This window comes from Myotis davidii, unplaced genomic scaffold (genome assembly GCF_000327345.1).
Source record: "Myotis davidii unplaced genomic scaffold, ASM32734v1 scaffold3045, whole genome shotgun sequence".
Lineage (NCBI taxonomy): Eukaryota > Metazoa > Chordata > Mammalia > Chiroptera > Vespertilionidae > Myotis > Myotis davidii.
Window position 1 is genome coordinate 6813 of NW_006295629.1, and position 13641 is coordinate 20453.

General features: G+C 42.4%; 1 protein-coding gene and 1 pseudogene across 1 annotated transcript in view; one reads left to right on the forward strand and one right to left on the reverse strand.

The window, feature by feature from the left end:
• Positions 1-671: 671 nt before the first annotated feature.
• Positions 672-3057, reverse strand: LOC102766377 (annotated as a pseudogene).
• A 7591-nt stretch (positions 3058-10648) lies between these two features.
• LOC102766670 (mothers against decapentaplegic homolog 9-like) overlaps positions 10649-13641 on the forward strand; it is an 11812-nt gene continuing 8819 nt past the window's right edge. Inside the window, exon 1 of the mRNA XM_006770362.2 lies at positions 10649-11257. Coding sequence (XP_006770425.2) covers positions 10846-11257 — 412 coding nt within the window. The 5' untranslated portion in view covers positions 10649-10845. The remainder of the gene's footprint in view (positions 11258-13641) is intronic.

Here is a 13641-nt window from a genome sequence, read left to right on the forward strand (position 1 = left end):
ACAGCTGCTGTTCCTCAGACAGAGGGTATGGTGATCAGGAGGCTGCTGTTCCTTGGATGGAGGCGGGCTACACATGCAGCTGCTATGCCTTGAACTGGGGCGGACTGCTCACGTGGCTGTTGTTCCTTGAATGGGAGCTGGCTGCATGCTGCTGTTGTTCCTCTTATGTGGTGGGCTGCTTGAGGGGCTACTGCTCCTAGGACTTGGACAGGTTGATTGCAGGTCTTCTGCTCCTCGGATGGGGGTGGGCTGCTTGCGAGGCTGCTGTTCTTTGGACGGGCGTGAGCTGTGCGTGTGGCTGCTCCTCCTCAGATGGGGACGTGCCACTCACCCGGCTGCTGCTCGTCAGTCAGGTGCAGGCTGTTGTGGCTCTGCTCCTTGGACCGGTGCGTGCTGCGCAGGGCTGCTGCTCTTTGGATGTGGGTGGTCTGCTCGTGTGGCTACTGCTCCTCAGAACAGGGTAGGCTGCTGCTGCTCCTCGAATGGGCCCAGGCCGCTCGCAGAACTGCTGCTCCTCGGATTGGGCAGGGTGCTCGTGCAGCTGCTGCTGCTTGAACAAGGGCAAGATGCTTGTGCAGCTGCTGCTCCTCAGACTAGTGCAGGGTGTGTGCAGCTGCTGCTCCTTGGATGGGGGCACTGTGCAGGGCTGCCACTCCTCAGGCATAGGAAGACTACTCGTGCGGCTGCTGCTCCTCCGACAGGTCAGGCTGCTGGCGTGGTTGCTCCTCCTCAGACGGGGAAGTGGGCCACTCACACAGCTCCTCCTCCTTGGACAGGGGCAGGCCACATGAGGCTGCTGCTTTTAGGCTCGAGGCAGCTGATGCACCCTGGACAAGAGTGCGCCGCCACTCACGTGTCTGCTGCTAACGTGGTTGAAAAAAATAATGTTAGAAGAAGTAGGAAATAAAGGAACAAACAAAAAAAGGAGAACAAAGTAAGAAGCAAAAAAAAAGAAGGTAACAAAATAATAAAAAAATAAAAATGAAAAATTGAAATGTCACTCCTTTGGCTGGATTAAATTACCAGTTTTCTGGAATGTCTGTGATTTTTTGTTGTTGTTGTTGTCATTGCTGGGACTGAAAGCCTCTCTATAGGCCAGACCCTGTTAACTCCCAGGGACTAATCATATTATTTTAGTCCTTCATCTCATTCAGGGTGGAATCTGGGTGTGGCTGTATTCCTTGCCTGGGGGCTGGAGGGAGGGGTGGGGTTATAACTTTAGGAGAAAATGGCTGCCCAGGTCCTGGGCTCAGGGGTGACACAGCACTCAATTTGCTGCCACTTCTCTTGGCTCCCCTTCTCTCCCCAGCCTCTCCCCAGATTCCGCTCGTCTGCACCTTCTCCCGCTCCTCAGCACGGGTGAGTGTCTGTATCCAAAATGTCCTATTAACAGGGTTCAGTGAAAACAAACAAACACCAGCCACAGAAATGGGGGAGACTGGGTCTCTGTGAGCTCCTCTCTTACTGGCACTGCATGGTCTGGTCAGCACTTCAGGCTGTCCCTTTTAGGCTCAGTCCTCCGTAATTATGGAACCCAGATCTCAAATTCCCCAGCGCCAACAGTCCCTCGGATCTCTTTTCCACAGTCAGGGGCTGTGCCTGTCCCAAGAGACGCAGCTGTGTGCCGTGCAGTCTCCCTCTGACCCTCTGGGCTCAGAGGTCTGGGAAACTTTCCTGCCCAGATCCCTGGTTTTTATTCCTATATTTTCTTTGTTCCTCAAAGCTCTGACCACTCTCCCTCCCAGTCTAATTCAAATTTCATCAAGATAGAATCTTTCAGATTCTTATCTTCCTGTGATCAGATGAACAAACCTACCTGTATCTGCCCTCATTCTCTCCTCTTCATAATTATGGTCTCCCCTTCCTCTTTCTATCTTTTGCAACATAAAGCTCCCCTGATTAATTCCTCTTTATCTGTAAGGTTTTCTCTAGATAACGCCATCTTAAGACAATAAAGCTGAACAACACTCCACTGACCCACCTTCCCCAGCAGCTTCTGCCCCTGTTGGCCTCCCATGTCTCACCTAGACTTTACAGCTGAGGGAGAATGAAGGGAGTGTGAGGCCTGAAGGCCAGACTTCAGGGGGTTCAGGCACATCTGTGGACCTCTGGTGTAGCAGATGTGTAGGGGCAGAGAGTGGAGGCAGGTCTGGAACCCCTTTTCTCTCTGCTCCCAGGAGACTGACCCTCCTCAACACCATGAAGGAGGGTGTTGAGGGCAAAGTGAAGGGAAAATGGAGAGGAAAACAGGAGCAAGACCAAAAATGGGGTTTGTGAGCCAACATATATCCCAGCCTCATGGACACTCCTCCGAACAAAAACCCACTTCTCCCTTTGGCTATCATTCCTACCTGTTCCCCCTTCCCCATGGATACCCGAGGGCCGCAGCATCATTTTTGGAGGCCATACCTCCCCAGACTTCTTCAGGGACCAGATGATATCCTGCAAGGCCCTCAGCAGCGGCTTCACCTGGTACTGGATGCCGTGTTTGGCACAGAGGTTTCACCAGGGGGGCAACCTTGTGGAAGTTGTGCCAGGGCATAATGGGAAAGAGGTGGTGCTTGATTTGGAAGTTGAGGTGCCCGCTGAACCAGTCGTTGAAGGACTACTCCACATTATAGGTGGCTGCCAGTTGGTTGCTGAACCAGTCCTGGTAGGGCTTTTGGTCATTCTTCATGAGGATGTGATTCATCTGCTTGACCCACACAAACCAGTGGCTCTCCAAAAACCTGATGAAGTTGAAGAAAAGGATGGCTCCCAGGACACCATAGAAAGGAATGTAGGTGAAGAAGAAATGAGTATAGTAGCTGATGTCCCAGGCCAAATCCCCCCAGTCTTTTTGGACTGTTGTGGTCATAATGATCTGGTACTAGAAGTACTGTATTTTTCCATGTATAAGACACTAATTTTTTTCTAAAATCGTTAGACTGAAAATCGAGGAGCATCTTATACATGGAAGTCAGCTGAGGGAGCTGTGGGCGCGTAGCTGCCCATACCTTGTCAAACAGGATTTCTCCAATCACAAACCTTATTGTTACTGATGTTAGCTGATGCCATAATTGAAGGTGAAGGTGGAGAGTGCACAGATTCAACAGGGACCAGAGCGTTCTGAGCCCATAAAGATGTCAAAAAATAAAAAGGTAAATACCAGTAAGCGATTGTCTTACTCTGCAAAATTCAAACTGAATGTAATCAGCTATGCAAAAAAGCATGGAAATTGAGCTGCAGAGAGACAATTTGGACCTCCTCCCACTAAGTATGATCAGACAGTGGAGAAAACAGGAAGAACAACTCCTTAAGATGCCAAAAAAGAAGAAGGCTTTTAGAGGAAACCAGCAAAATGGGAAAACTTGGAGCAGAAGCTTAAGACTTGGATTATGGAGCAGCACCAGAGTGGCTTGTGTGTGTCACCCAAGCTTATTCAATGTCAGGCAAGAATGTTTGCAAGTGAAATGAACATTGTTGATTCTATAGGAAAGGTGAAATGGTGCTTCAATTTCATGAGAAGAGAAGGATTGGCCATGAGAACATGAACAAAGTTAGCTCAGAAAATGCTACTCCTATGTCATACAACTTAGGAAAAAATATGATTTTGAACCAAGTCAGATTGCAAACATGGATGAGATGCCTCTCAATTTTGATGTGCCTGCCAACAAAATTGTTGATGTGAAAGGAATCAAAAGAGGCAATCAAAACAAGTGGCCATGAAAAGACACACTATACTGCTGTGCTTTCATGCTGTACAGATGGTACTAAACTGCTTCCAATGCTTATTTTTAAGAGGAAAACATATCCTAAAGAGATAATAATACCACCGGCATTATTGTGCAAGTTCAATAGAAGGGATGAATAAATGAAGACATTATGGCCGTTTGGTGTGCCAAGGTTTGGTCCAGAAGACCTGGGGGCTCTTAAAGAAGCCAGCTCTACTTGTCTGTGATCAGTTCTGAGCACATTTAACAGAAAAGACAAACAGATTTTGCAAACACACCTAGCAGTTATTCTGGTGGACTTACAGGTCAGCCACAGCCACTAGATGTTTTAACCAACAGGCTATTTAAAGCCCTGATGAGAGAAGAATGGAGTAGATGCAAAAAGCAGATGATAACTTGACATTGACAGGAAGAGTGAAAAAAACGACCATTACCGAGGTCTGCAATTGGGTCCTAAACACATGGTATGGTGTCAAATGAGAGTGATTGTGAAGTCCTTCAAGAAATGTGGAATCAGCAATGCCATTGAAAACCTGCGGATGATCTCACATATGTAGACAGTGACTCAGAAGACAGCAGTGATCAAATAAAAGTTGAAGAAATTGATTTGTCTGGGACTAATAGTGATGAAGAAGAAAGCAGTGATGCAACAGAGGCTGAATAAAGTGATATTCTGTATAATATCATAGTACTAGTATATAAACATGACCTGTCTTTATAGCTACAAATTTCTGCCTTAACACTGTTTTTGCCACATCACTTAAGTTTTGGTATATTGTATTTTTTCATTCATCTCTAAGATTTTTTAATTTCCCTTGTGATTTCTTTTCTGATCTGATCATATGTTTAATTTCCTCAAATTCGTGAATTTTCCAGTTTTATTTCTGTTGTTGATTTCTAACTTCATCCTATTTTGGTCAGAGATAATATTTTGTATGAAATATGCCACTTTAAGTCTGTTGAGACTTACTTTTGTGGTGTAGCTTATGGTTTACCCCAGAAAATGTTCTATGTGCACTGGAGAAGAATGTGTTGTTGTTTGGTAGAGTGTTCTGTGCATGTTTGTTAGGAATAATTTGTTTATTGTGTTGCTTGATATATTTGTTTCCTTACTTATCTTCTGTCTGAATGTTCTGTACATTATTTACAATGGGGTGTTGAAACTCCAATGCTTATTTTAGCATTGTCTCTTTCTACCTTCAGTTCTGTCAGTTTTGCTTCATATATTTTGTTAGTCTACCATTAGGTGTGTAAATGTTTATAATCATTATAACTTCTTTCTGTGTTGAGGCTTTTATTACTACATAATGTCGTTTTTATTTCTTGTAACCTTTCTTATTTAAAGTCTATTTTATCTGATATTAGCATAATAACTTCTGCTCTCTTTTGGTTGCTGTTTGCATGGAATAACTCTTTGTACACTTTCATTTTCAATCTGTCTTTGGATCAAAAGTGAGTCACTTATAGGAAAAATGTAGTTGAATAACCTGTTTTTTAATCTACTATGCAAATCTCTATTTTGGTTGGAGAGTTTAATCCATTTATGCTTAAAGTAATGATAAAGAGGGACTTCTGCCATTTTACTTTTTGTTTTATGTATACCTGATACCTTTTGCTCCTCATTTTCTGCATGACTGCTATACTGTGTTTTCTAGGTGGGAAGAGACATTCCTGGTGCTTTATACTCTGCAATCTTCCTAGAGTTCTCTAGCAATCAATTTAGTCAGTTATAATATTCAGCTACTCCTTTTAGTTTCTTCAGCTTGTTCCCCTTCTCTCTTTTACTTTACCCTTTTCCTATTTCTTTTAATTCAGCGAGGTTTTAAAAACACTTTGGATCTAACAGGTTCTTTTAAGAATTTGACGAGAGGTTAAGATGGCAGCTGGCAGGATGGTAGTGAGGGAGAGAGTGTGAGTATATTTCACAGACCTAGAACAAACTCTCCGAAAATGCATCTGAAATAAAAAAAGAAATTGACCCAAGCCATTATGCTCAATTAATATTTGACAAAGGAGGCAAGTGCATACAATGGAGTCAAGACAGTCCCTTCAAAAAATGGTATTGCAAAAATTGTACAGGTACATGCAAAAAAAATGAATGTAGACCACCAACTTACACCATACACAAAAATAAACTCAAAATCGATAAAGGACTTAAATGTAAGGTGGGAAACCATAAAAATCTTAGAAGAATCCATAGGCAGCAACATATCAGACATTTGTTGTAGCAATATTTTTACTGATACAGCTCCTAGAACAGTTGAAACCAAGGAGAAAATAAACAAGTGGGACTACATCAAAATAAAAAGTTTCTGCACAGCAAAAGGAACCATCAACCAAACAACAAGAAAGCTCACTGCATGGGAGAAAATATTTTTCCAATCTTATATTTGATAAGGGTCTAATCTTCCAAATTCATAGGGAAGTTATACATCTTAACAAAAAGAAGATAAACAATTCACTCAAAAAATGGGGAAAGGACTTAAATAGACACTTTTTGAAAGTGGACATACAGAAGGCCAAGAGGCATATCAAAACATGCTCAAAGTCACTAATCATTTGAGAGATGTTAAATCAAAACGACAATGAGGTAAAATCTCACATCTGTCAAAAGGGCAATCATCAGCAAATCAACAAACAACAAGTGCTGGTGAGGATGTGGAGAAAAAGGAACCCTCATACACTGCTGGTGGGAATGCAGACTGGTGAAGCCACTGTGGAAGACAGTATGGAGTTTCCTCAAAAAATTAAAAATGGAACTCCCATTTGACCTAGTGATCCCACTTCTAGGAATAGAAATCAGAAACACCAATCAGAAAGCACATATGCACCTCTATGTTGATAGTGGTCAGAGATTAAAGGGTTTATATGCATACATTTAAGCATAACCAAGGTGCCTCGTTAGTGCAGTAGGTAGCGCGTGAGTCTCATAAGCATAACCAATGGACACAGACACTAGGGAGGGTGAGGGCTTGTGCAGCGGGGTGGGAGTGGCCGAGGAAAGGTCAATAGAGGGAAAAGGAGACATATGTAATACTTTAAACAATAGAGAGTTTTAAAATAAATAAAAGTAACAGAAAAAAAAGAATTTGAAGAAAAATACCTATGCCTGTCTCCCTAGAAAAATCTATATACACAATCACCCTAAATAAGCAGATAATTCAAAGGTCCATAGAGGCCCTGAAAACCCACATGGCCCTCTTGAATACAGCCCCTATTATAAAAATGCATCTCTACCATCATCCTTTGGCACTCTGGGCAGAAGATATCTACCATTAACAAGATACTTACTAGGAGATTGGTGAATGGAAACTGTCTTCTCAGAGATTTGTAGGTTATCTCTGAACATAGCTTAAAAAACCTCTTTCCCGGAATATGAACTCATGATACCATTCCATGTTTATTCAATTAATTGCATGCCACTAACTTTGAACGTGTATGAGATAGTTATTTATACCTTACAATATAAGCTTGTGATTCCCTCTAATTTGTAACACATAGGTATAACAGACTAGTTTTTAAGTGAGGACAATTTAAATTAATAAAATATATACATCTATATGTGTGTATGTTAAGCCTGGTTTCTCTTTAAGAAATCAGTACAGTAATAAGACATGATATATATACATATGCTAATATTGATAATAAGTCAACTATCTTCTAGATGGATCTGTTTATACATTTAAATAGCACTTATTGTTGTATTAATTACTGCTGACAAAATGTGTTATAAAAGTCATCAAGAAAGCAGTATTCTTTTAAGGAAATTAAGTATTCCATTAGCAAGTGTGTTCAAGTTCTAAATTTGGGTAGTAAACTCTTAAAGAAGGGACACCAAGGTATATTTATGCTGCTCATGGATTAGAGGGTCAAAACTGATAAAGTTGAAAATTTAAAAACAAAAAAATAATGAAATAATGATGTTCTGTCATGGTGAATGTTTCTGGAATGGGACCTTCCAGAATGGATGAGTGCTACCTGACTCCTGGACTAATTGCTGTGTACAGCTTGGTAGGTGATGTAGGCTTTTCTTAGCCACATTGACCAAGAAGCAGTACTCAGGGATCATTCACAGGTTCTAACTGTCCAGTGCTTAGGCATGGTCACTGAGCAACTGCCGGGGTCCAACCCCAGCAGGTCCAGGGGTCCCCAAAGGTGTGGACGGAGTCAGCGAAGAAGGAATGACACGGAGACAGCGTTCAGTTAATCAGCAGCCTAGCCAGGATCTCCAGCCAAGTTCTGGTCTGGATCTCCAGAGAAGTTCTGCCGTTTATTGTCTTGTTACATCGGTATTTATACCAGTTGATTTTAATCCTGTCAATTTCTATTACAAAGGTTAGGGCGTTTCTTATCTCCATTCCAGGGAGTAAAGATTATGTAGCTTAAGCATGATTGTTTGTAGTGATTAACTACCCGCCTGGCACTTAGTTAAGGAGTTTCATCCCCTCCCTGACTTCAGGGAAAAATTCCTACCTGGGGAAACAACCTTTCTCGGAGAGGTGACCTTGGTTAAAACACACAGCTCTAAGGGGAGCAAACATATTAAGAACAGTATGCTATATACGCCAGGTCCCTTGAAACATGTGCTGTGCAGATGTTTCTTTCCTGCAGCGACTGTGTCAAGCAGCAAGGATGGACCGGCTTCCGGCAAGCAACCAACAACATACCCATTTTAAATAGTATCTTTTGAGTTTTATTTTCATATCATATCATATAGTAACATCAACATATTTTTTTTTGATTTTCCTTTTCATTTTATGTTTTTAAATTACATATATTGAGGTTACATTGGTTAATATTTTATTATTTTTTATTTTTTTTAATTTTATTGTTTATTACAAAGGCTCCCCGGCCTTCCCGATGCAGTTTGACACTCTGTTTGAGGCAGCTCTGCCTCTGTATCTATTATTGTTCAAAAGTTTATAATGGTCTCAATTATCCATGAATAAGTGAGATCATGTGGTATTTTTCGCATGGATGGAACTGGAGAGCATTATGCTAAGTGAAATAAGCCAGTCAATGAAAGAAAAATATCAACATATTTTTTATCCAAAAATGATGTTTTTTGAAAAAAATAGTGAGAAGAATGTTATTGTTTTCTATCTTTGCAAATCTCTTTAATGGCTGATTTGATGGATAACACTTGGATTCTCATACTCACTTTTGCATACAGTCTGTGATATGTTGTTTGAGTTGAAGTACATGAGAAAATCTAATGACTCAGATATGTAGTTGAGAAGGAGATGACCTTGTAACTCCCATGAAAGGGACTCTGGGACTCAAGGGATCCTTGGGTCACACTTTGAGAACCACTGTCCTATAAAGTAGTTTGGAAGAACATATGAGTGGTGAGATTATTAGTGATCCTACTTGTTTCCTTTTTCACTTATATATTCCACAACAGAGGTGGATTACTTGTTCAAATTATAAATGAGAAAGGAAGAAGCATGAGTACGTTGAGGAAAGATTTTGGAGGCCCTAGAGACCGAGGCAGAAAAGTTTATATTTTGGAAACCAAAAAGCAACTGTAATTTCTTAAGCAGGCAAATGACCTATTAAAATTGTATTTAGCCCTGGCTGGGTGGCTCAGTTGTTGGAGCATTGTCCTGTACAACAAAAGATTGCGAGTTATATTCCAGGTCAGGTTCAATCCCTGGTCCGGGCACATACGGGAGGCAGCCGCTCCATGTTTTTTTCTTTCTCACATTGGTGTGTGCGTGTGTGTTTCCCTCTCCCTTCCTCTCTCTAAAAATTAATAAACATATCCTCAGTGAGGATTAAAAATTGTATTTGGGAAAAAATGGCTGGAATTAGAAGAGAAAAGCTACTTTATAACTTGTCTCAGTAATATAGGTGAGTAGTGAGGTGGGCTATGCCTCAGATATTGGTGTAAATGAAGAGAAATTTTCAAAATTTGCAAAAACAGATCCAGAGACAGAGAAGCATCTATCAGACCGTCAAACTCAGAGGGAAAGCAGGGAATGATGCAGGGGAGGGGGAGAGATCAACCAAAGGACTTCTATGCATGCATATAAGCATAAGCAATGGACACAGACACTAGGGGGCTGAGGGCATGAGCAAGGGGGGGGCAATAGAGGGATAAGGACACATATGTAATACCTTAATAAAGAAAAAAATAATAAATAGAATACTAAATGGAAAAAAAGAGTTAATAAAATGTACATTGCCACAAAATCAATTTTTCATAGAAATTTTGAATGCAGAAATACCAAAACTTGAATATCTATATATATATAAAACCCTAATATGCAAATAGAATGGTGGAACAACCAAACAACGGAACAACCGAACAACTGGTTGCTATGACTACCAGGGGACGTGTGCGGAAATGGCATGCATCGGCAACAGGTGGCAGAGCGCAGAACATGGTGGGCATCAACCTTGGCAGGATGGTGGAGCAGGTGAGCGGGGGCGCCAGACCAAGATGGGGCGCCAGTCGCTGTCATCAGGGCGAGCCTCTAGTGGTTACTGAAAATTCTTTGCTCCCATGCGCCGAGGTCCTGATGGGTGCTCGCACCTGCTGCCGGTGCTGGAGCTACCACTCACACCCACTGCCAGTGCCAAAGCCGCTGTTCACACCCACTGTCGGCAATGGCCCCACTCACACCCATTGCTGGTGCCAGAGCTGCTTCTTGCACCTACTGCTGCCACCCGGCACAGGCTCTGGGGAAGGAAGACCCTGGCCAGCAGCTGGAAGGCCCTGATCGGCCCTGATTGCCGGCCAGGCCTAGGGACCCTACCCATGTGCAAATTTCGTGTCACAGGCCTCTAGTAGGGAATAAAGGAGAGGAGAGAGTTAAGGTGACTGAGTTTTCAAGTCTAAAACATTTGGAAAATTTCTCCCTTATGTTGAACTTTAACCTTTTCTGAAAATTATTATTAAGTTAACTGAAGTCTTATCTTATTTTTCAGAGTTTGCCAGTCCATTCTAGGGCTCAGGAAAATGTCAACATGCTTCCCAACCTGCATTTGTCACAATGACTACCAGAAGAAAAGGAAGATCTATGACATCCCCAGAGAGTTACTTGCTGCTTACTTCCCTTAAGCCCTGCAGGCACTGAAGGGCTCTGTCCAGTTCCTATTTGCACCGGACACCTGCAGTCAACCTCTTATGCACTCCAGCACCCCCATCAGCTCTCTCTTCTCCTTCACCAGTCCAGCAGTGAAGAGACTGCTAGGCTGGAAGCAAGGAGATGAAGAGGAAAAGTGGGCAGAGAAGGCAGTAGACTCTTTAGTGAAGAAGCTAAAGAAGAAGAAAGGAGCCATGGATGAGCTGGAGAGGGCTCTCAGCTGTCCAGGGCAGCCCAGCAAATGTGTTACGATTCCTCGATCCTTGGACGGGCGGCTGCAGGTGTCCCACCGCAAGGGTTTGCCTCACGTTATTTATTGCCGAGTGTGGCGTTGGCCTGATCTGCAATCTCACCATGAGCTGAAGCCCCTGGAATGCTGTGAGTTCCCATTTGGCTCCAAGCAGAAAGAGGTGTGCATTAACCCCTATCACTACTGCCGTGTGGAGACATCAGGTCAGTTTTCTTCATGATATCATGGTGTATTTTAAAAGTTAAAGAGGTGTGTCCCAGTTGATGGAGAGTTATGGGGCATAAGCAATACAAGAACCACCCCAATCACCAAAAAAGGAGGTGGGGGAGGTTCAATTTTGAGGAACTAATCCACAGTTTTGTAGTTACAAAAATCTAGAATTTTCATTTCAGCATATATGTCAACTCTGTGATTTTGAAAATGCAGTTTTATATGTTTTGGAGTCATCATCATCATGTTCCTCTCTCTATATTTCTTCTTCTTCTTGAAGCAGTTCCTTTAACATTATTTGCAATACTGTTCAATACTGATTTGGTGATAATGAGCTCCTTTAGCCTTTTTGTTGTTGTTGTTTTTTGTTTTGTTTTGTTTTGGTCTGGAAAGTTCTTTAATTTTTCCTTCAATTTTAAATGATAGGATTGCTGAATAGAGTGGTCTTGGTTTCACGTCCTTGTTTTTCATGACTTCATCCAGTTCTTTCTGGCTGAAGTATTTCTCTTGAGAAATCAGCTGTCAGCCTTTTGGACTCTCTTGTAAGTAACTAACTGTGCCTCTCTTGCTGCTTTTAAGATTCTCTCTTTGTAACCTTTGCCATTTTAATTATGATGTGTCTTGGCATGGGCCTCTTTGGGTTCATCTTGTTTTTCCTTCAGCAGTTTTCTGACATTATTTCTTCAACCGGTTTCTCTATTCCTTCCTTGCTCACTTTTTGATACTACTATGATTCAGATGTTGTTATGGTTCACATTGTCCCAAAGTTCCCTTAAAAAAACAAGCAATCAGAGCAGCTAAAAGAAAATGCACATTTATTTATTTATTTATTTATTTATTTATTTATTTATTTATTTTGAGGGCAAGGACTCTGTCTTTTTTTATTATTATTATTTCTTAAAGTATTACAAAGAGTATTACAAATGTCTCTTTTTTTCTCCCCCTTGACATTTCTTCCCCTACCCCCCAGGGTCTTGTGTCCATTAGTTATTCTCATATGAATGCACATAAGTCTTTCGGCTGATCTCCTACCCTCCCCAACCCTCCCCAAGGTTCCCACTGTAGTTTGACATTCTGCTCAATGCTGCTCTGCCTCTGTATCCGATTCAACCTCACCGGGGCCATTTCGAGTTTGGATTTCGTTTTCTACCAAGTGCACAGACTGCCTGTCTGCTGTCACTCAGCATCCCATGTGATACTGGATCTGGTGGGCCTGCCTGTGCATATGCTGGTACAGCGGTTCCACGTCGCCAGCCCAGCCATGTCCAGCTCCAGCTTCCTCTGAACCTGATTCTGCTTCTTTATTGTGTCCCTTATGTATGCGAGGAGTTGAAATCTGCATTCTGCTGGGCTGGGCTGCAAAAGCGTTGGTGGTTCTCTTTGTGTCACTAGCACAGCTTGGTTGAGGATGTAATTTTAGTAGGGCGGGGTCCTCGGGAAACACCAGGGTGGGGCCAAGGGCAATGGTGTCACTGCTTCTACTTGCCTCTCCGCAACTCAGCAACTTGCGCCTGAGTGCCAGCGAGCAGTTCCACGAGACAGCCACTCTCGCTCTACAGGTCATTTCAAGGCCATCCGACTTCTCCCCATAGGGGTCTGGGAGCTTAGTATCCCACCCTAACCACGCTCAGTAGATTTGATAGTCCGTCTCTCCTTCCGGTTGAAAAAAAACGAGCATCCAGTTGCAGCCACCTGGTGCGCGATTCCATACCTCCGTTCTTAGAGCCTCTGCACAACCTACTCAGTCTCAATGCTCTTCTTTCTTTCCTTCCAGTTGTAGAGCTTCCCCTGGGCCAGCTTTCCCATGGTTCTGAATGACAGCTGTTTCTTTTATAGTTGGTAGTCTTGATGTTGTTGTGGGAGACAGCACACACAGGTCTGTACCTTACGCCGCCATCTTGGTTCTCTCAATGCACATTCTTTTAAATTCATTTTCTTTTAGATGCTGTGATTGCTTGTTTTTTTTCTACATTATCTTCCAAATCACTGATTCAATTCTTTGCTTCATTCAACCTACTCTTTTATTGTTGTTGTTGTTAATCCTCACCTGAGGATACGTTTTCCATTGCTTTTTAGAAGGAGTGGAAGGGAGGGAGGGAAGGAGAGAGAGTGAGAGAGAAACATCGATGTGAGAGAGACAATTGATTGGCTGCCTCCTGCACTCTCCCTGACTGGAAATGGGAAGCAAACACATAACCCAGGTAGTGCCCTGAACTGGGAATCATACCCTCAACCCTTTGGTGCACAGTCCAATTCCCTAATCACTGAGCAACACAGGCCATGGCCAACCTATTTTTTATTTTATTCCTTCTAGTGTATTCTTTTTTTAATATATATTTTTTTATTGATTAAGATATTACATATGTGTCTTTATCAC